This window comes from Rana temporaria, chromosome 3, assembly GCF_905171775.1.
Source record: "Rana temporaria chromosome 3, aRanTem1.1, whole genome shotgun sequence".
Classification (NCBI taxonomy): domain Eukaryota; kingdom Metazoa; phylum Chordata; class Amphibia; order Anura; family Ranidae; genus Rana; species Rana temporaria.
The window spans coordinates 125725339-125748044 of NC_053491.1; the positions used below are offsets into that span (position 1 = coordinate 125725339).

The 22706-nt window shown below is 44.4% G+C and overlaps 1 protein-coding gene across 1 annotated transcript in view; it reads right to left on the reverse strand.

Annotated features, from left to right (window-relative positions):
• USP6NL (USP6 N-terminal like) overlaps positions 1–21496 on the reverse strand; it is a 252946-nt gene extending 231450 nt beyond the window's left edge. Inside the window, exon 1 of the mRNA XM_040343385.1 lies at positions 21282–21496. Coding sequence (XP_040199319.1) covers positions 21282–21285 — 4 coding nt within the window. The 5' untranslated portion in view covers positions 21286–21496. The remainder of the gene's footprint in view (positions 1–21281) is intronic.
• Between the last annotated feature and the right edge of the window lie 1210 nt (positions 21497–22706).

The window sequence follows — 22706 nt, forward strand, 5'->3', positions numbered from 1 at the left end:
CCTTGGCCCTGGTGTGCAGATATGTATACTGCTGTGCAGTGCAGATGGATACATATAATGTGCAGAAAGTTTACATTTGGCTGGGGCTGTAAGGAAGACTCAAAAAAAATAAAGGAGGGGGATTTAAATGAGTGTTCCTGAAGAGCTGTATTTATATAAAACACTGCTAAACATCCTAAATGGTTGAGAATATTCTAAGGCCCCATTCACATCTGAGCATAGCAGGCAGACTCATGCAATTCTGGCTGGAATTTTACAATGCGGCAAAACACATTTGGGTTCTATTCATTGTTAATGGCACCCCAACGCGCAAGTCGCGCCAAAAGAATACTAGAGCTACTATGGCACACGTTTGGAGCGGAGGGCAGCTCATGAAAATCAATGATGTCACTCCACATTTGAGTGTCGCTTCTTTTGTGCCATTGAACAGAGCGTAAAGAAGCATAGGAAAAGAAAAACTGAAACAGCATCTGTCTTATAAAACTTAAGTGTGAGTAAACTCTCGTACATGAATTTGTAGGCTCCTGATGAGATGGACAACATTATAGGAAGCCAAAAGTTAGACAAAGCAATGGACCCTAGCTGCTAGGATGCACTCCTGGGAAGAAGAAACATGGAAAAAGCCGCAAATATAATCCATAAGCGATTGGGTCGATGTGTAGCTAAGTTGTTTATGTTACCTGGCATAAACCACGAAGAGTAAATTGATACCCAACATGTCACGCTTCAAAATTGCGTCCACTCGTGGAATGGCGACAAACTTTTACCCTTTAAAATCTTCATAGGCGACGTTTAAAAAATAAAAAATTCTACATGTTGCATGTTTTGAGTTAAAGAGGAGGTCTAGGGCTAGAATTATTTCTCTCCCTCTACCAATCGCGGCGATACCTCACGTGTGGTTTGAACACCGCTTTCATATGTGGGAGCTACTCACGTATACGTTCGCTTGTGCGTGCCAGCTCGGCGGGACGAGGCGCGTTTCTGGCTCCTAACTTTTTTAGCTGGCTCCTAGATTCCAAGCAAATTTGTCAAACCCCGACCTAAGGCTAGTCACTTCTCTGGGTAGATGTAAGGGTTTACAACCACTTTAAGGAAAAATATAAATAGATGTTTTTAGAAGTACCATTTCCTGCCTATAATGACCGCTAGTATCAGCGAGACAGGTTTACGCATTTTACAAATTTTCCAAACACCTGTTTAAACTATGGTATCTATAGACCGTTTTATATATCCATAACAAACCTATGGCAAAAGGACCCAAACCAAAATAAACGCGTAAAACCATTCCATACCAAGAGAGGAAATGTTCACCCCAACCCCACCCATGTCTCACAATGTGTAAGCAAAGAATGAAAAAAGTTTACATTAACCGGGGAAAAAAAAAAAACACCCACATAATATTCTCTAGTTATGACATACCGTATTTATCGGCGTATACCGCGCACTTTTTCAATTTTCAGGGCAAAATCGTGGGTGCGCAATATATGCCGATACCCGCGCCGAGTTTGAACACTGCGCCGGCATATACCGAGCGCAGTACACTCGGGCAGGCTCGGCTCCTCTCGCGGTCACGTCCTGGACGTACAGGACGTGGCCGCGAGAGGAGCCTGCCCGACTATACCTGAGTGTACTGCGCTCGGTATATGCCGGCGCAGTGTTCAAACTCCGCGCGGGATCGAGCAGGGAGGACACCGCAGGACGCCAGACCCGACGAGGCCGCCACGCAAGACACCAAAACTAAGTACTAAAATGTTTTTTTACAGGAATGCGGGTCCACTTTAGGGGTGCGCGCTATACGCTGGAGCCCGCAATACCTCGATAAATACGGTACTTAAAAAGAGCAGAAGCAAAAATATAACCTAGCAATAGCTAAATGGTATAAAATATGTTTTATATTATTGTATTTATCAAGTATAACCTTGAAAGTTGCACAGAGCAGATTTAGTGCAGTTGTGGGTTTCTTTCATTAAGCACAAGAGACCATTTATTGATCACATCACAGATGATGGCGGTCAGCAGAAGTTGTAGAGCTTTTCGATGCTTTTACAGGTAAAGAATATGCATAGAAAAGCTCTACCTGTATTTACATATTATCTTATGGAAAGATTCTTGTTCAAATGAATGGTTCGGTGGTTGGGGTCTCTTAAAATAGCAATCAAACGTCTCAGTGAGGACAAGAGGAAATAAGGAAACTGATTGACCAAGTAAACATCTTGCCCCAAGGCCCAAGTGTTCAGTCACAGATATGATCCAAAAGTCTACCTACAAATAAGTCTTCAAAAGAAAGAAGCGGAAGTACAACAAGGCATATTTCAATGTGCCAGAAGCAATGAATTGGTTCAGTGATCAGGGGGGAAAAAAACTAAAATAAGTAAAGATGGTTGCCAAGGCTGGCTTTTCAGAATATGGATATAAAAGTTTGTGATGAATAAACTGCTAGAAAACTTTTGTAAAAGAAAAATAAATGCAAATCACTGAAAGCCAACTTTTGGGCCAAACACCACCAAACTGACAGCAGGATCTGAGAGTTGGTAACAAACCGTCAGCAGATACTATTTACAATCAGTCTTTGGAGACCACATCCATGTTTTTACACTCCCCAGGAGTGAGGAAATGGAATATCCTCTGCCATCATACCAAAACTTATCAGCAAGCCTGGTTACATGATGGTGTGGATAGAATTAAACAAATAATCATTAAAAAGTCAACACATTTTCAAAAAATATATATTTTAAATCTCCATGGCGTCCCTATGATGGAGGGGTTTCAGGAACCCATAGTGAAGCATGGGCAGCAGAGAAGGATGGGTAAGCTTTATTTCTCGATATCATCTTACACTGAGGAGTTCAGGAAGAGTAAGTGAGATACCTGAGGGATCTTTAACGACTTCAGTCCCGGGCCATAGTAAAAAGACGGCCTCCAGGTGGCTCTATAAATCCGGGAGGCCGTCTTTTTACGGCCTCTGGTCTTCCGATCACTGGGGGGCGCACGCCGGCGCAGTGCCCATGCGCGTGCCTGGCAGCCACGATGTCCAGGTACCCGCGATCGGCAGTTTTAGAGCAGGGACATGGAGCTCTGTGTGTAAACACAGAGCTCCACGTCCTGTCAGGGAGAGGAGACAGATGCTGTGTCCCTTGTACATAGGGACACAGCATCGGTCACCTACCTCCCCCACAGTAAGAATCACTCCCAGGATACACATTTAACCCCTTCCTCGCCCCCTAGTGTTAATTGACGCACTTTTTTGTTTATAGCGCAAAAAATAAAAAAAAGAGTAGAGGTGATCAAATACCACCAAAAGAAAGCTCTATTTGTGGGAAAAAAAGGACATCAATTTTGTTTGGGAGGCACGTGGCACGACCGCGCAATTTTTATTTAAAGCGACGCGGTGCTGAAAGCTGAAATTTCGCCTGGGCAGGAAGGGGATATATGTGCCCAGTAAGCAAGTGGTTAAAGCAGAGCTTCACCCATTTCTGGGTTTATTAAAAAAGGTCAGCCACTGCATAACATGTAGCTGATGACTTTTAATAGACACTCACCTGTCCCACGGTCCAGCGATGCGGCCACCTTAAGCCTCGCTCCTCTCCCAGGGTCAGCATTGTAAGCGTGGGCACCTGGCTGCGACAGCTTGCAGTTTCACAGCCAGGTGCGCACTGAGCGTGTGCAAGTCTTGCTGCACATTTTGAATGGCCAAGCAATCTTCTGGGACCTGTGATGTGTCCCAGAAAATTGCAGGGAAGGAGGAGAACTTATGAGCAGAAGTAGGAGCTTGGTACTTTTCAAAACTAGGTACCAGCTCCACCACCTCCCCAAAAAAAAAAAAATGACATGCCAAATGTGGCATGTCAGAGGGTCAGGAGTGCTTAAAGCGGAAGTTCCACTTTTGGGTGGAACTCCGCTTTAACATACGGTTTACTGTAACACAAGGACCACCACAGCTGGCTACCTGTATAATAATTTCATAGATGAACACTGCAATCAGCTTTCCTTTAGTTACTCTGGGCACAGGTACTGGCTGATAATGTAAAAGAATTGTACAGGTACAACCTCTTATGCAGGCAGCCATATCCAGATGTAAAAGGTGGCAGCAAACCACAGTACATATTAAACAACATTCCTCAAACACTTTAGTCGTTAGTACAGATTGTTAAACTAAAAACAAAATATAGTCAAATAGTATCTTGTTCTTGAAGCAGCATACTGTATGCTCAGAGATACTGGGTGCTTGACAAGAGACTGTAAGAAGCCACATCAAAGAAGCTGAAAGCCACATGTGGCTTCCTTGTCACTGACTGGAGAGCATTGCTTTACAAAAAGCTAAAAATATAATCATGTTGTTATTTAAAAGAGCATGTGTATCCCGCGAAAATGAACGTGCAGCAACAGCACTAATGGGGTCTCCAAATTATGATCCTCCAGTTGTTCAGGAACTACAATTCCCATCATGCCTTGTCAGGTCTGTGAATGTCAGAGTTTTACAATGTCTCATGGGAGGTGTAGTTCTGCAACAGCTGCAGGAATTGTGAAGCAATTCATCCTCAGAGTTCATTGCAGAAGCAATGAAGTCATTTAATCAGCAGTTTAGCACATTCCGCTCCCCTTTATCAGCAGTGGCTTAGCAGCCTTCCAAATTCTAATCTAAATGCAGGACAGGTTTGAGCAGGGTGAACTCAGCAGCTAGGAGTAGGACTCAAACTTTAACACAATTCCTGAAGCACAACAATGCTGAAAGTAAAGAATTAGCTGCATGCGCCATGCAGGGCTGTCTTTTACAAGCACAGGGATGCAAATGTGTTGCATGCGTCCCATTGATGTCTATTGGGGCACACGGCTGCGTGGCCACAGCCCCTGTATCCCAATAAGACATGCGGATGCAGGTCCCGAATGCACATGTGTGAATTATGAGAGATGGGGGAGTCTGATCAGTCACAGATCCTGTTACAGGCAGCACAATCAGTGAAAGAACTTCTCAATGGAGGAGAGGACAAAAGGGGACTGTCCCCATCAGATTGTCCTTTCCTGCTGCTGAGCCCAGAGACCCAAGGCTCTTAACCCCCACAGTACCAGAAGTTCAGGAGAAAGAGGACAGGACAGCTCTGCAGTGAAGATTTCTATAGAATCCAACAGCCTGAACATCATGGGTTATATGTCATTACAGGTGAGTACTACATCTAAGGCTGGAAGGAAGTTCTTTTAAATGGAACCGACACACACACACACACCTGTTAGGTGTTTTTTTTTTGGCTATCGGTGTCCCATTGAAGAGATTTCCTTTCAATTCCTCATAGCTAAAAGAGGAAGCAAGTGAAAAAGTGAGGGAATGCCCAGTTGTCACCAGGTTCACGAGTAGGGTTGCACCGATACCACTTTAAGGCCGAGTACAAGTACCGATATCTTTTATAAGTACTTACCGATAACCAAAACTTTTTTTTTCGTGTTGTGTGACAGTGGACTGTGTCAGTAGTTTGATATTTTATTTATTTTTTATTTTATTTTTTTACAATGCCTTATTTTTTTTGGGGGGGGGGGGGTGGATGGTGTCAGTGGTTTAACTTTTTTTTTTTTTTTTTTTTTTACAATTTTACCTTTTAAATATTACAAACTTTTTTTTTTTAAATCAGCCTTGGTGAGATATATCAGGGGTTTAAACAGATCCCTGACATCTGCCCTTTGAGACAGGGAAAGGGACTGAGGACAGATTCCCCAGTCCCTCTCTCAGCAGCCTCAGCTGCACTGAAAATGAATGGACAGGAGACAGAGGCTCCTGTCCATTCATAAACTGAGACATTGTAAACACAGATTACTCGGTTTAGTAATGAATGGACAGAGGCAGTGATCACTGACTCTGCTCATTTAGAAAAGAAAAGGAGCCCGAAAATGACATATTTACTGGCTCCTTCCTCCATCCTGACAGATCCTGGACAGGTTGGGACCGGAGGAGCATGGAGACTGGAAGAGCACACAGAGGGGGACCGTAGGGTGTGATCGGGGCAGTTCTAAGCACCAATCTCCCTGTATAGATTTATATAAAGCCACTTAAAGTTGCACAGGTGGGGAGAAGCGGCTGTCAGCTGCTTTATTGAAATCTATACAGGGAGATCGGTGCTTGTAACTGCCCCCACCACGCATCATTCCTGACTGCCCAGGTATCGGGTCAAGCATCGGAGCATTTGCATGAGTACAAGTACTTGTGCAAATGCTCGGTATTGGCAACGTACTAGTATCAATGCAACCCTAGTCACGAGAACTAGTGTCCACAATAGATGATTTCCCCTCTATTACTATCCTGGGGAAAAACCCAACATTTGGCATTTTCCCTTTCACTTGATAACAGTTTAATACAAAGACTGCGAATCTCCCCAACTGGGATAGGGACACCAATAAAACCTGTCAGGTATTCGAATGTCTCTCCACTTTATCCAAAACTAAAAAAAGTTTTGCCTTTAGTTATACTTCAAACTTCAGCTTTAACGTCTATTTAATATCGACTTTCAATGTACCGGTATTTACCCGCTTGCCTGGAGGTCATCTTTGAAATTGGATTCTGAATCCATTACATTAGTGAAGGACAGGGGGGAGAACATTTTTTTAAGAGTTAGGTTTTAACCCCAGACAGGAAGCCTGCCAAGGAGGGCCAGATGACAAACTCAGGATTCTGTTTAATCACAGCATATTCACAGCATGCCCACTTTGTTGGCTGGGCTACGCGTCATAGTATTTCCATTTAAATTACTTGAAAAATACCTTTTTCTGCCAGCAGAGCCAAGGATTGAAAGGAAAGGAGAACAAGCTGCATGAAGTATCCCAATTCTTCAATATTTAAAAGAAAAATAAGAAGAAACAGAATATAACCCATCAAAACATCAATACAGAGGATTATTACACACCAGACACCAATTGGAGAGTCTTTATCCATTTTGCCCCAAATCTAAAAACCCACCAACTTACTCTTGTGTCTATAGACTATTAAATTGTAATGTATTGCAAATCCCATTTTTTTTTATTTATTTTTTTTAGGATCCCCATTGTGCTCACATTTTTATATATTTAGTAAAATGTATCAATTGTATTCAGAGACATTTCCCTCAAAAACGCCATATATTATATACTGAACATTGATTTCTTTCAAATAATACCTTTTTCATACTACAGTAGTCCATTCTGAGCTTTAATATTGTGCTGGTATCAAGCACTCTTCTGACTTCACTAATACAACACCAACATTCATGCTTCCAATGACATATGTAACTTTGGTAAATTCCAAGCACAGCAGAGCTAATGTGACATTGTAAGGACACACATGGGAGATATGACTCACATTTGGTCAAAAAATGTTTCCTTATTTGTATGAATGACCTGCCAAACCTGCTGGTAAAGAATTTCTGCTAAAGAGAAAGGGAGGCTGCAAAAGTCAGCAAAGAAACACTGCACACCAAGCAGGAGTGTGAATTTCTTCCATATAACTTCTAGCTAGCCACAGGACCACAAGTGTAACATTAGTGTAGGCTTATAAAACACGTAAAAAGGGAAACTGTACCCAGACTATACACATTAAAGTATTTACATACTCATAATCATTAAAAGCACTTTGGCACTCATCTATGTAGCTATAGCCGCTGTGGAGAAATTAATCTTCAAACTCTACAATACAGGCACTGAAATCATAGCTCCTCTCCATCCGTTTTCTATAGCCTAGAAGGCTGCCAGCCTAAAGTACACAGCTGGTGCTGGTAAGCTACAGAGATCAGTGATATTAAAGGGGAACTTTACTCATAACAACATGATAAAAAAAAATGTTTGTTAGCAGGGAACATGCATTCTACATTAATATTTATGCTACAAAAATTAGTGTGCGATATAAATTGTCTCCAGTATTGCTCTAGTAGTTTCTTCTTCCTGGAGTCTGCCATTTTGCTGAAGCCCAGAGCAGCAGTAAAACAAAGTAGGAGTAAAAACCGTTACATTCCTGGAATGCTGGGACTGCCAACTGTCACATTTGCTTGCGTTCTCAACCAAACAGAAGCAGCATCCTTGGCTGTAAAAGGATAGATTGGTTTAATTCTGCTTTAAGCCTGTCAGCAGATCGGCCTCTACAGACTCAGTAGTGACTAAAAATGGAGAGCAACTGAGCATGTGCAGAGTGGGGTGAGACTGTGTATTACTGGATTTTAAACAGTATATAGACACTTATTTTTAATGTTTTACATAGCTATACCTGCAAAAAGGGGCCAAAGTGATCTAGCCAGACTTAATTTTCTGTCTAAAGTTCCACTTTAAATAAAGACCCCATGCACACTGGGCATTTAGCTGCGGGTGTCCCATTCAGCACAACTGCAGACAGCCTGCACAAATATAAGTTGATAGCTGATTGGTGCACCTAGCAGTATGAATAGTTAAAGCAGTACGCTTAAAAAAGGAGGAATACCGGGAACGCAAAAAGTGTTCCGGACATTCATCCCTAAACATTATTACCACTAGGTATCTCATCCAGTCCCCATCCTGCCGCACCAGTTGTCAGCCTCTCAGAGTCTGAAAGGGACAGCTAGACTGGACACCTGTGTCCTCCTCCCGCACATATATGACATAATTCTATGTACTGGGCTAAATGACCAGTTGTGTATATGGCTTTAATTCACAGTACATGCTGCTACAGACGTCAGCAATATTAAAAGATTATTTACAACTCCTTGCAGTAGTGTATTTATAGTTTTTGCTGCCCTAGGCCTGACTAAACTCGTGCAACCCCCAATTTAAATATGACACGCACCTTCCTGTCAAGGCTACACCCCTTTCTGTTTAAGACCCGCCCTGAAATTTTCAAGTGGGGACGCTAGTTCTGAGGGCCTGGGAGGGGAGGCAAAAGATTCCCTTGATTTGCATAGATTTCCTCTCACTTCCTGTTTGGCTATGGTGCAGGAAGTGAAGGGAAATCTCTGCAATGGGACAGGGATGGTAAAAAAAATAAACTGGCAGGGGCTAAAACCCTCCCTTATTGTTTCCAAAATGAGCCGCTCTGCCGCCGTTCTCCTACATGCAGCAGTCAGCAAGCAGTTAAAGTGGAGGTTCACCCTAAAACAATTATCTAACATTACATCCAGCATACCAACGACATGTACAGTATGCAGGTCTTTTTTTTTTTGCCGTACATACCGTTATATTCTTATTTTCTCCCCGTCTTCCGGGTTCTGCTTCCCGCGGGACAGGGCGTTCCTATCCCTGGGTTAGATGATTGACGTCTGGTGAAAAACTTCCCATGGCGCACAAGGTGCGTCACCAGTTTTCTGTAAATAGCCAACCTGCGAGTCGGCTCTATATAGCGCCTGCGCAGTCAGCTCTACATGGCGGGCGCAGGCGCTGTATAGTGCCGACTCGCAGGTCGGTTATTTACGGAAAACTGGTGACGCGCCTTATGCGCCATGGGAAGTTTTTCACCAGACGTCAATCATCTAACCCAGGGATAGGAACGCACAGTCCCGCGGGAATCAGAACCCGGAAGCCGGGGAGAAAATAAGAATAGAACGGTATGTACGGCGGGAAAAAAAGACCTGCATACTGTACATGTCGTTAGTATGCTGGATGTAATGTTAGATAATTGTTTCAGGGTGAACCTCCACTTTCAGGGAATTCCTTGGGGGCCCCCCAGCACAAGTGTCTCTCCATTGGAAGATTTCACCTCTATTACTTTTCTTAGGATAATCCAAAACGTGGTATTTTCTTTTAATTTCACATAGGGATTTATTTACTAAAGGCAAATCCACTTTGCACTACAAGTGCACATGAACGTGTAGTCACTTTAGATCTGAAATGAGAGGAAGCTCTGCAAAATTGTATAATCCAATCATGTGCAAGCAAGAATGCTGTTTTTTTATTTTCCTTGCATGTCCCCCTCAGATCTACAGCAAGTGCACTTTCAGTGCAAAGTGGATTTGCCTTCAGTAAATAAACCCCATATTAGAGCTACACAATTAATCATTAAAAAAATTGTGATCTCGATTCAACCCCCCTGACGATCTCCAATGCAGAGTTTGCAGATTCTTTCATATAAAAAGTGGAGAGACTTTATCTGCTCACTCAGCTGTCAAAAGAAAATATCCGGGCAGTCTGCCAAGTTTTTAATAACATTGTAACTAATGCTTCCTTCTTAGATCAAACTTCTGTGTGTAACACAGCCGGTTCACACAGGGGCAACACGACTTTGTGAGGCGACTTTAGCGTGACTTGGGGGCGACTTCTGATTACTGTTTGGCCACAGCCAAAATCGCGCTCTGTGAGAGGGAGGGGTTTGCCTGAGAAAATGAGTTTCTCTTCCTGGAAAGTTGTTTCAGTTAAGATCAGGAATACGACTTGGAGGCGGCTTCCATTAAAATCAACGGGTACAAGCAGGCCCGGATTTACTCCCTTTGCCGCCCCAAGGCCGGGTCCTTCAATGCCGCCCCCAGTACGGGGGGGGGGACATTATCCGCCGGGGGACTTTTTTGGCAGGACATTGAGAACCGGGAGGGGGGTTGCTACTGCCAAGAACTATCTCACCTACTCTTCCCTCTGTTTTTTCTCCTCTCACCATCCGCATGACAGGGGGGAACTCCCGATATGAAAGTGAAAGTGTCCTCTCCTCTCAGCCGCAGTGCCGCCCCTGCACCCACTGCCGCCCCGAGGCCTGGCCGTGTTGGCCTTGTCTGGAATCCGGCCCTGGGTACAAGTCGCCTAGAAGTAGTAGTAGAACCTTTCCTGAAGTCGGAGCAACTTCAGTAGTGTGCATTAACCACTTAAGGACCCCCCACTGTATATATACGTCCTCTTTTTAAACATGGATATCTCAGTAACGGCAGCAGCTGCTGCCACAACTGAGATATCCATGTTTTCAGCTGGCGGCCGTGTAAACGATAACGGCGGTCTCCGCGGCGGATTCGCCGCGAGATCGCCGTTATCGGTGGCGGGAGAGGGGCCCCCCCCCCTCCCGCCGCTTTTCCGCGCCCTCCACCGCTTACCGGAGCCGTCGGTAGCGGCGGAGGAGATCCGATGCTGCCGCCAGGAGAGTGAGGACTTGAGTGAGGGCAAGATGGCCCCCACCCGTCCTCATAGCTCTGCTGGGCGGAAGTGACGTCAAAACGTCAGTCCCGCCCAGCCTCTTAAAGAGACAATTTTTTTTCTGTCATTTTTTTAAATGACAAATTTTCCTTTTTTTTTTTTTTTTTTTTTGCATTTAAGCCTAATTATGAGATGCGAGGTCTTTTTGACCCCAGATCTCATATATAAGAGGACCTGTCATGCTTTTTTCTATTACAAGGGATGTTTACATTCCTTGTAATAGGAATAAAAGTGATCTTTTTTTTTTTTTTATATATTTTAGTGTAAAAAATAATAAAATCAATAAAATTAAATAAGAAAACAAAAAAAAATTTTTTTTAAAGCGCCCCGTCCTGACGAGCTCGCGCGCAGAAGCGAACGCATACGTGAGTAGCGCCCGCATATGAAAACGGTGTTCAAATCACACAAGTGAGGTATCGCCGCGATCGTTAGAGCGAGAGCAATAATTATAGCCCTAGAGCTACTCTGTAGCTCAAAAAATGCAACTTATAGAATTTTTTAAACGTCGCCTATCTAGATTTTTAAGGGTAAAAGTTTGACGCCATGCCACGAGCGGGCGCAATTTTAAAGCGTGACATGTTGGGTATCATTTTACTCGGCGTAACATTATCTTTCACAATATATAAAAAAATTGGGCCAAATTTATTGTTGTCTTATTTTTTAATTCAAAAAAGTGAATTTTTTCCAAAAAAAGTGCGCTTGTAAGACTGCTGCGCAAATACGGTGTGACAAAAAGTATTGCAATGACCGCCATTTTATTCTCTAGGGTGTTAGAAAAAAATATATATATAATGTTTGGGGGTTTTAAGTAATTTTCTAGCAGAAAAAAATGTTTTAGTCTTGCAAACACCAAATCTGAAAAACACCTGAGGTCTTTAAGTGGTTAAAGTGGATGTAAACCCGAAAATGTATTTTTATTTTTTTGATGTCACAATGTACAGTATAAGATTTCCTATCATCTGTGCCCAGTCTTGCCAAACAGAGTTAATCCAGCTCTGAGAAATCCTCTTTTATTGTTCAGTGAAATAAAACGGACTTACAGAGAAAAACCTTAGTCTGTTCCGCCCCCTTGCTGTGAGTGACCGGTTATTTACATATCTCATGCACTAGCCTGGAGACAGGCATTATTTTTTTAATTCCCACCCCTAGTCCTTTTCTGAAGTCATGTGGTTACATTTTTGGATTTTGACTGGATGTTAGTGATCATAGCAGAATCCAGTGTAAGGAATACACAAAAGAAAATGCATATTGACAAGGGGAGGGTAGAGGTGGGCGGGGAGTCTACTGACATCACAACTCCACCCACCGAGCTCCAGACAACAGACCCACCCACAGAATCTGCAGTTTTTCAGTTCTTAGAACAGACAGAGGGGAGACATTTGACAGGTAAAGATACATGCAGAAGGCATCTATGGGCCAGATTCACATATAACTGCGGCGGCGTAACGTATCGTAGATACGTTACACCGCCGCAAGTTTTCATCGCAAGTGCCTGATTCACCGAGCACTTGCGATGAAATCCTCCGCCGGCGCAAGGCGGGCCAATTTAAATGGGCATGTGCCATTTAAATTAGGTGCGCTCCCGCGCCGGACCTACAGTGCACGCTCCGTTTCGTAATTTCCGTCGTGCTTTGCGCGCCGTGACATCATTTTTTTCGAACGGCGACTCGCGTAGCGTAATTCCGTATTCCCAGACGGCTTACGCAAACAACGTTATTTTTTCGACGCGGGAACGACGGCCATACTTTAGACAGCAATACGCTTGCTGACTAAAGTTAGGGCACCTAAAACGATGACTAAATTTGCGACGGGAAACTAGACTAGCGGCGACGTAGCGAACGTGAAAATCCGTCGGGAATCGCCGTAACTCCTAATTTGCATACCCGACGCTGGTTTACGGCGCAAACTCCCCCCAGCGGCGGCCGCGGTATTGCATCCTAGGATCCAAAAGTGTAAAACAATTACACCTGTCGGATCTTCTGGCTATCTATGCGTAACTGATTCTATGAATCAGTCGCATAGATAGAAACAGAGATACGACGGCGTATCAGCAGATACGCCGTCGTATCTCTTATGTGAATCTGGCCCTATATCCTTATAGATCAGCACTATGGCAGTAGTTTAGAAAGGATGAGAGTGGCTTTACATCCACTTTAAGACGGCTCTCATTGACCAACATGTAATGTTAATATCATTATGAAAATATCATTATGAAATACTTACCTTAGAACGAGGCATTGGTAACTTACCTGGTCCGCGCCGAGGTAGCCGACATGTAGCCTCGGCGTGTCTTCCGGGTATCGCGGCTCCAGCGCTGCGAGTGGCTGGAGCCGCGATGTCGCCACTTGTTGGATCAAACAGCCTTTTTACACAATGCAAGGGATTAACCCGTTACGTTCCACAGTGAGTATAACAAGCATGCTTTACTGCATATACAGACCGATTTTACTGTTGTAGGTTTAGTAACACTTTAAGATGTACTGTATACATGATAATGTGTGCATACAATAGTTACTGTCTGCTGATTACATGGTACTATAAATATAGAACAGAGTCTAAATATATTTAACAGCAGTATGTAAAAGCCAGGGTGTAACTAAAACATCATTTGAAATATCTTTCACCGATCCAACTTCTATGAACTGATGTATGGCTAGATACAGTGGGCTACAATACTCTTTATAAAAAAATAAAACATAAAAGTGGTGGTACAAAAACAACAACAACAATAATAATAAATAATAATAACCTGGCTGATATTTACATGAAATTGCACAGATATATTTAAACAACATAATGGTTTCAAGCTCACAATGCAGCATACTTCCAAGCTAAGGACAGCAGGCAAGCTACACAAAAACGATATGGTGTATGAATAAAGAGTTACATGAAGTGGGACCGGAGATTATTTGTGATTCCATGCCATGGAGAACTCAAATGCTGGAATAAACATGCAGAATCAAAAGCTCTTTTCAGATGCTGGCATAGCCGCCATGCAAATAAACACAAGTCAGTTCAGCAAACGTAATCATGTTGGCAGACTTCCTTTCATCTGCACATTACTCTATGCTTTAATTAAACAGAAAACACATAGGAATGAGTAAAGTCCTAGACACGGCTACACTGAGCTCCTTATTAAAAATAGTTATTTAACATTTAACTATAAGATTGCATACAGCGCTCTTCTTGTTCGAAGAAAACTTGAAAATAATGCAGTTTCCAAACGAATACAAAACTTCACTTGTCTGCTGGATGTCATTATCCCCACGCAGCGCTCTGAGCAAACTCCGTGACCATGCTCCTTTGTCAATAGACAGACACATCACAGACAGCACAAGACAATCACTATGTAGAACAAGGATAATTTGCTTTTGTGACAACACTGAGTGATGCAAAACAGCAAGAGCACACCACAACACACAGGACCATTAGTGAGATGAGTGCAGTCCAAAGTAACAGGATTCTACCTTTTTATTGCAAAGACATGGGTCACCACCAACCTTGCCCCAGTCCTGAAAGAGAAGTATATTTACAGGACACATTATGGGTATAGATGCAGAGGAGGAAAGGCTACGCACATTCTGAAAGCACCATACCAAAAATAAAAGCGCAGTACCAATGCAGTGAAATTGAAGAAGACTGCTGATAGTTGAATGCACTACAAATAAAAGACATTTGATGTTATGAAGAAATGTATTTCAACCCTGGTAATGACGAGGAAAATAAGCGGTATATACTGTATAATTAAAAGGATCATCTTATAAGGTTAGAAACTTTCCATAACAAGACTTTAAAGCTCCATTCCATTCAAAACGGGACCCCTTCCATCCCATGCTACAAGGTTCATGTATTTTCCTATCTGCAGAAGAAAGTTATAGCTATCCAAGTCTCCTGTATATTTCTGGGTGCAGGGCGCTGCTCATTGATGCACCGTCAGTCCCCAATAGTCCCTCTACTGACATCACTCCTTCTAGAGCAGGGGTAGGCAACCTCAGTAATCCAGCTGTGGTGAAACTACTAGGGGAGCAACGGATCAAAAAACTCACGGTTCGGATCGTTCCTCGGATCAGAAGTCACGGATCGGATCTTTTTTCGGATCGGCAAAAAAAATAATCTCCCCCACTGTAATATCCACATCTCCCCCCCCCCCCCCCGCCAACTATAGTACCCCCTTGGTGCAGACACCCCCCCTCCTCTTAGTACAGAGACCCCCCCCTCCTCTCAGTACAGTGACCCCCCTTCTCAGGACAGTGACTCCCCCCCCCCCCCCAGCTAGTACCGACAGACGAGCGGCGTGTCCCACGAGTGCGGGCTCCTCCTCTGTGGGTGTAAACAGAGGAGGGCCGCCGCCGGGTGTACCAAGATGGCCGCGGCTCCGGAGCTAGGCCGAAGCCGCGGTCTTTCCTAATGTTACGGCGGCGGCTCTGGAGCTAGGCCGAAGCCATAACATTAGTAAAGGCTGCGGCCTAGCTCCGGAGCCGCCGCCGTAACATTAGGAAAGGCTGCGGCTTCGGCCTAGCTCCGGAGCCGTGGGAATCCGCGGATCACAGTGTGTTCCGATCCGAAGGGGGTAACCCGATCGGATCACGGATCAACTGTGATCTGTTGCACCCCTAGAAACTACAAATCTCATCATGCCTCTGCCTCTAGGAGTCATGCCTGTGACTGTCAGGGTCTTGCAATGTCTCATGGGACTTGTAGTTTCACCACCGCTGAAGGGCCGAGGTTGCCTACTCCTGTTCTCGAATCTGGGAGGACCCTGCCACCAGACAGCCAATAAGCCTGATCACACAAGAAGTGACGTTCTTTCAGCAGGAACGCAGTTCGGGCATTTTATTGAACGTATGTAATGGCAAGGGGGTACTGGGGTGTGCTGGAGGGTCCACTGATGCTGGCTGTTATATAATGGCAGGAAGATTCAATGAACTTCCTATAGCGCTAAACATCACCCTGGTAGTTCATTGAGAACTACAAGTCAACAGCCACGATGGTTGATGGTAGTTGTAGTTCTCCCATTCACAGAACTCTGAATAACACAGCTGGGTAGGCAGAGCCCCGCACAGCTGTGTTTTGTTTAAAATTGTGATAGAGGGTGCGGGGAGAAGTTCCCCGGCCCGCTGTCACAACAGGGGATCAGGGGAGTGCAGGGGTTGCTAGTTTAGTAACATGTTACTAAAGATGAAATTGTCCTTTCCATTTACACTTGTTCAAATCTAACGCTGCACGGCCTTTAAAGGAACACTAAAGGTTCGTTTTTTATTCGATCAATTGATTGCTGTAAGCTAGAGCATTTAAATATCACTTACCTCGTTTTTCCTTTTGACCTCCAAAATACAGTAATCCAGGTTTGAAAATGCCATTTCCTGTCTCCCCTCTTCTTGCTTTCCACCAGCATCTGAGCCGTTTTGCATGGTGGAAAGCAGAATGTGCTCACCCCCTCCTTATGACTACAGCCCTGCGTGAAGATGCTCTCTTATCCCTCACAGGCATGGAGGCTAAGCCTAATGGGAACTGTAGTTCCCATTGGGCTGTGATGTAGCAAGAATGAATGCGCGCCGCAAACCAGGAAGTCAGTGAGAATAATGATTCAGGAGTGACGGAGGTGAATAAAACAGCTCGATTTCAACAGGTATCAAACTAGTTATAATTCAAAACATTACTTTTTACTTTATCAGCTACTGTCAGACTTTAATTTAAGAGGAAAATATTTTTGTCTTTACAACCCCTTTAAGTGCAACTTTGGATGGGTGCGACTTGTTGTCCCTCTGCAAATTCAGACCAACTGGTGCATGTAAAACATTCAGGTATGACTTTCGTGCAAAGATTCTTGAGGATTAACATTGAAGTCTATGGTCCTCAAGTTGCATAAAAGTCAGACCAAAGTAGTGAATTGGTCTAAAGTCACTGCAACTTTAAGTTGCACATATATGAATGGTCATCATTGGAAAACATGGGGTATGAGTTGTAATGCGAATCCGATGTCCAAAGTCACATGACAAGTCGTACCCGTGTGAATGGGGTGTAAGGTTCCATTCACACATGTACAACTCCAAAGTAGCACATCTTTGGAGTGCAACTTTGAATGGGTATGACTTGGACGCAACTTTGGCCTTGACCAATGATAATGGACAACTGTTACATCTAAAACATTCATATACAACTTTCATGCAACTTTTGAGGGCTAAAATTGAAGTCTACAGCCCTCAAATTGCATGAAAGTCGACCAAAGTAGTGCATAAATTACTAAGTTGCACATATACGAATGGTTACCATTGGAAAATATGGAGTATGGCTTGTCACACAACTTTGATGTTGAAAGTCGCATGACAAATTGCACAAGTGTGAATGTGGTGTAAAGAAGACATACAGTCGTATGCAAAAGTTTAGGAACCCCTGACAATTTCCATGATTATCATTTATAAATATTTGGATCAGCAATTTCATTTTGATCTATCAAATAACTGAAGGACACGGTAATATTTCAGTAGTGAAATGATTTTTTTTTGGATTAACAGAAAATGCGCAATATGCATCAAAACGAAATTAGATAGGTGCATAAATTTGGGCACCCCAACAGAAAAATCACATCAATATTTAGTAGAGCCTCCTTTAGCAGAAATAACAGCCTCTATACGCTTCCTATAGCCTGTAATAAGTGTCTGGATTCTGGATGAATGTATTTTGGACCATTCCTCCTTACAAAACATCTCCAGTTCAGTTAGGTTTGATGGTTGCCGAGCATGGACAGCCCGCTTCAAATCACTCCACAGATGGTCAATAAATATTCAGGTCTGGGGACCGGGATGGTCATTCCAGAACATTGTACTTGTTTCTCTGCATAAATGCCGAGTAGATTTTGAGACGTGTTTTGGGTCGTTGTCTTTAAATATCCAGCCCCGGCGTAACTTCAACTTTGTGACTGATTCCTCAACATTATTCTCAAGAATCTTCTGATATTGAGTGGAATCCATGCGACCCTCAACTTTAACCAGATTCCAAGTACCGGCACTGGCCACACAGCCCCACAGCATGATGGAACCTCCACCAAATTTTACTGTGGGTAGCAAGTGTTTTTCTTGGAATGCCGTGTTCTTTTGCCGCCATGCATAACGCTCCTTGTTATGACCAAATAACTCAATCTTTGTTTCATCAGTCCACAGCACTTTATTCCAGAATGAAGCTGGCTTGTCCAAATGTGCGTTTGCATACCTCAAGCGACTCCGTTTGTGGCGTGTGCAGAAAAGGCTTCTTTCCCATCACTCTCCCATACAGCTTCTCCCTGTGCAAAGTGCGCTGAATTGTTGAAGGGTGCACAGTGACACCATCTGCAGCAAGTTGATGTTGTAGGTCTTTGGAGGCGGTCCGTGGGCTGTTTTTGACCGTTCTCACTATCCTTCGCCTTTCCAATATTTTGTGGCCTGCCACTTCTGGGTTTAACAAGAACTGTGCCTGTGGTCTTCCATTTCCTCACTATGTTCATCACAGTGGACACTGACAGCTTATATCTCTGCCATAACTTTTTGTAGCCTTCCCCTAAACCATAATGACGAACAATCTTTGATTTCCAGTCATTTGAGAGTTGTTTAGAGGCCCCCATGTTGCCACTCTTCAGAGGAGAGTGAAAGAGAACAACAACTTGCAATTGGCCACCTTAAATACCTTTTCTCATGATTGGATGCGCCTGTCTATGAAGTTCAAGGCTTAATGAGCTCACCAAACCAAGTGTGTGTTCCAATTAATCAGTGCCAAGTAGTTACTGGTATTCAAATCAACAAAATGACAAGGGTGCCCAAATTTATGCGCCTGTCTAATTTTGTTTTGATGCATATTGTGCATTTTCTGTTAATCCAATAAACCTCATCTCACTACTGAAATGTTACCGTGACCTTCAGTTATTTGACAGACCAAAATGAAATTGCTGATCCAAACACCCAAATATTTATAAATGATAATCATGGAAATTGTCAGGGGTTCCTAAACTTTTGCACACAACTAATTGTTATATAGGATTTATATGGCACCAACAGTTTGCTTTACAAAATAAAAGACGACAGTACAGTTACAAGTCTATTCTTTGTTTGGTTTAGAAGTTTTGCGTGCATATTTTTTATTTTGGGGTATAGTTTACAGTGGTTGTAAAGGCATAAGGTTATTTATCTTAATGCATTCTATGCATTAGGATAAAAAGCGTTCTGTGTGTAGCAGCTTCCCTCAGGCCCCCCTAATACCTACCTGAGCCTCATCTTGATCCAGCGATGTTGCACTAAAGACTCAGCTGTCTAGTACTCTCTCCCTCCTCATTGGCTGAAACAGCAGCAAAGTGCCATTGGCTCCTGCTGCTGTCAATTAAAGTCAGTGAGCCTATGAGGAGAGAGAGGGGGCAGACCACGAAGGACCACCATGGAGCTGCAGCTCAGGTGCCTCATAGCACGCCGCTTGCTGTGGGGGGCACTTAACAGGAGGAAGGGGCCAGGAGAGCCGACGAGGGACCCGAAAAGAGGAGGACCTGGGTTGCTCTGTGCAAAACCACTGCACAAAGCAAATAAGTATAACGTTTGTTATTTAAAAAAAAAAAAAAACAGGACATTAGTATCAATTTATTTGTTCTATTGTTATATATAGATCAATAGTTATATTTAAAGCAGAACTAACCCCCCCCCCCCCTATCATTTTCAGCCAATAAAGTTGCCATCTTGGCCTCTGTTTGATCTGTGGTGCTGAACATGTGATCAGTTACGACACCAGACATTTGATGGTTTGACAGTTTAGTTGAGAACAAAAGCAAAATGTGACAGTTAGCATTTCTGGCATGCCTGGAATGTAACTTTTTTTTTTAAATCTATGGGTTTAGTTCCGCTTTAAGTTTAAACACCTGTGTCACTATTCTAGTTCTAAGAATGGCGTCGGAGCAAACAACACCACCGCCAGGTATTGTTTTGACAAGAGAATTTGTAAAAATGTCCTTCCTGCGGGGGAACCAGACTATAATCGGATGATAAAAATCGCTTTCGGATAGATCGTTCGATAATCTGATTGTTAGTACACAGCTTTTTGATCACGACAGTCGGTCCAATAAAATTCGAAGGAACAAACACGAAAACTTTGCTCGGACGACAGCCTATCGTACGACAAACGTTTAATCAGTACAGTATGCGTCGGCTAAAAATCGTTAGACGAACACCACGCGTGATCAAAAACATGAAAATAAACCAGTACGACACAGGGGGTCACACGTATCTGACATCATTTCAGATAGGTAGCTACGCACAACGGAATGTTTTTCCAGAATCGTACGTCAAAAATCGTACTTTTCGAAAAACACATTTTGCACTGTTGAATTCGATATTAGTTTTATGCAACAAAATGTGTACGATAATCAGATCGTGTGTACGAGGCATAAAGGTCATCTTCCCTCTAAACGTCTCGGAGGGCAGCTTCTCTTCTAAAATAGGGATGAGCTCCGACGTATTCGCACATTCCACGTGCAGAGCACGCCAGGAGGTCGGCAAGTCGCTGCGCTAATCACAGGCAGGGAGACATTTCCCGATCTCTGCAGTCGTGCATTGGGACAATGTTTCCCTGCCTGTGATTAGCGCAGCGCCATGCCGGCTTTCTGGCGCACGTGGAGTGTGCGAACACGCCGGAGCTCATCCCTATTCTAGAACAGACTAGACACCCCAATTGTAGCAATACAAAGTTTACTACTACTCTGTGGAAGAACGGTCACTAGCTGTAAAGTGTAGATAGAAGAAACGGACAATCGGTAGGTCATGTCAGCGCCTCTACAGATACTCTCCTGGCAGGAAAAAGGCTGCGTTAAAAATGCGCTTAAAGCCGCGTTTAGGCGTATTCTGTGGGTAAACAATCCCCAGTCATCCCAGATGAGCAGGAATAAGATGATGACTCTGTAGAGAACTTCCCACCAGAAGGGCCCCATCCACACCACATCCTGATCAGCAGGCTGAGCTGCTTTCAGGTGGATTATGAATAGAGAGGAGATGAGTGACAAGAAGCTGCACTCCATGTCATCATTCAGCATCTCCACATGGGAAGTCACATCACCATGGCAACCCCATGATCAGCACCACTGAGAAGCGGGGACCCCCCCAACAAGGCACAACACAGTATAAAGTAAGTCGGAGGACCGGCCTGTCACCGTCCACACACACATGTCCCTACTTCCCGGCACTTACTCATGATTGGAGCAGGGACTATTCCACACCTCGGCTCTCTCCTGGGCTTCCCCGCCGCTCAGCTCCGAGGGGCTCCCGGTTTCCCGGGGACTCTCCTGCCCCGGCCGGACATCCCCCGCTGTCTCCCCGCCGTCTTCCGGTCCACCCGCCTTACTGCTGGGGGCCAACTTCCGCATCGCACGGAGAACACTGGCCTTTCCCGGACACGTCACGGGCCCCGCCCACTGTGTACACAGTCCGCGGCCCCGCCCCTCCCCGCCGGCCTGGAGTGTGGGGGCCAGGTGTGTGGAGGCGGGGCTGAGCGGGAGCCGTGATTTGGGGCGTGACGTCACGGGCGCTCTACGTCACGGCTGTGCTTGCTGTGGAATGCCGAGCAGTTTTATATGAATAATGTCATTGTATCGTAGGGAGAAACCTCATGACGAGTAGCAAAGTAATGCGGCTTTAAATGCCTGGGTGGTGGAAGTATGCCTAGAATCCCGGAGTGTTTGTTATGGGAGGTGTGGGCGGCGTTATGAAATAATAAAACATTATTCATCACAATAGCTCATCACTTTTGTTTACTAGTAAATCAGGTTTTATTTAGTGCCGAGTATCTGTATGAGGAATAATGCACGCCTGAGACGCCAATCGTTATGCCAATCGTTATCAATCACGCAGAGACTCGCAGTTTTTTTTTTTTTATGGCACTGAACCAAGCGTGTTTTTCATTGTGCGCTTTGTCATGTGATTAACTCACAACAAAACGCCGGACTGCTGTCCACTTTTGGGTGCCATTATCAAATAATGGCGCCCATAGGCTTGCACCCAGGGTGTGCCAGATGTGCCTGGGCACACCCTAATCCCCTCCATGTGCATTAGCATTATCCAGGGGCAGCACCAGGTGGGTGGTCTGGGGTGCCAGAGTAAATGCCCACCCAAAAATGGAACTTCCGCTTAACCCACTCCTCGCCCCCTTACATGCCACATTTTGCATGTAGTTTTTTTGGGGGGGGGAGTGGGGGCTTCAGGAGAAGGGGACTTCCTGTCCCACTTCCTCCTTTCGCCGAGGGGCTAATCGCTTTATTGCAGCCCCTCCCTGTAGGCGAGCGCCTGTCCAATCGGACGGCGCCGCTCGCACATGCGCAGTGGGTGCCCGGCCGTGAAGCCGAAAGCTGTCACTGCCGGGTGCCCACACTAGGAATGAAGACGCCGGCGAGGGGGGGGCGAGGAGCGGAGCCCCGGCCGGCGCGTCGCTGGAACCGTGGAGCAGGTAAGTGCCTGTTTATTAAAAGCCAGCAGCTACACTTTTTGTAGCTGCTGACTTTTAATAAACTTAAAAAAAGGCTGGAACACCACTTTAAGGGCTAGGTTCATGTGTGCTTGAGCTTTGGGGTGCACACCTCTTAAGGCACTTTAAAGTGTTACTAAACCCAAGACCTTGCA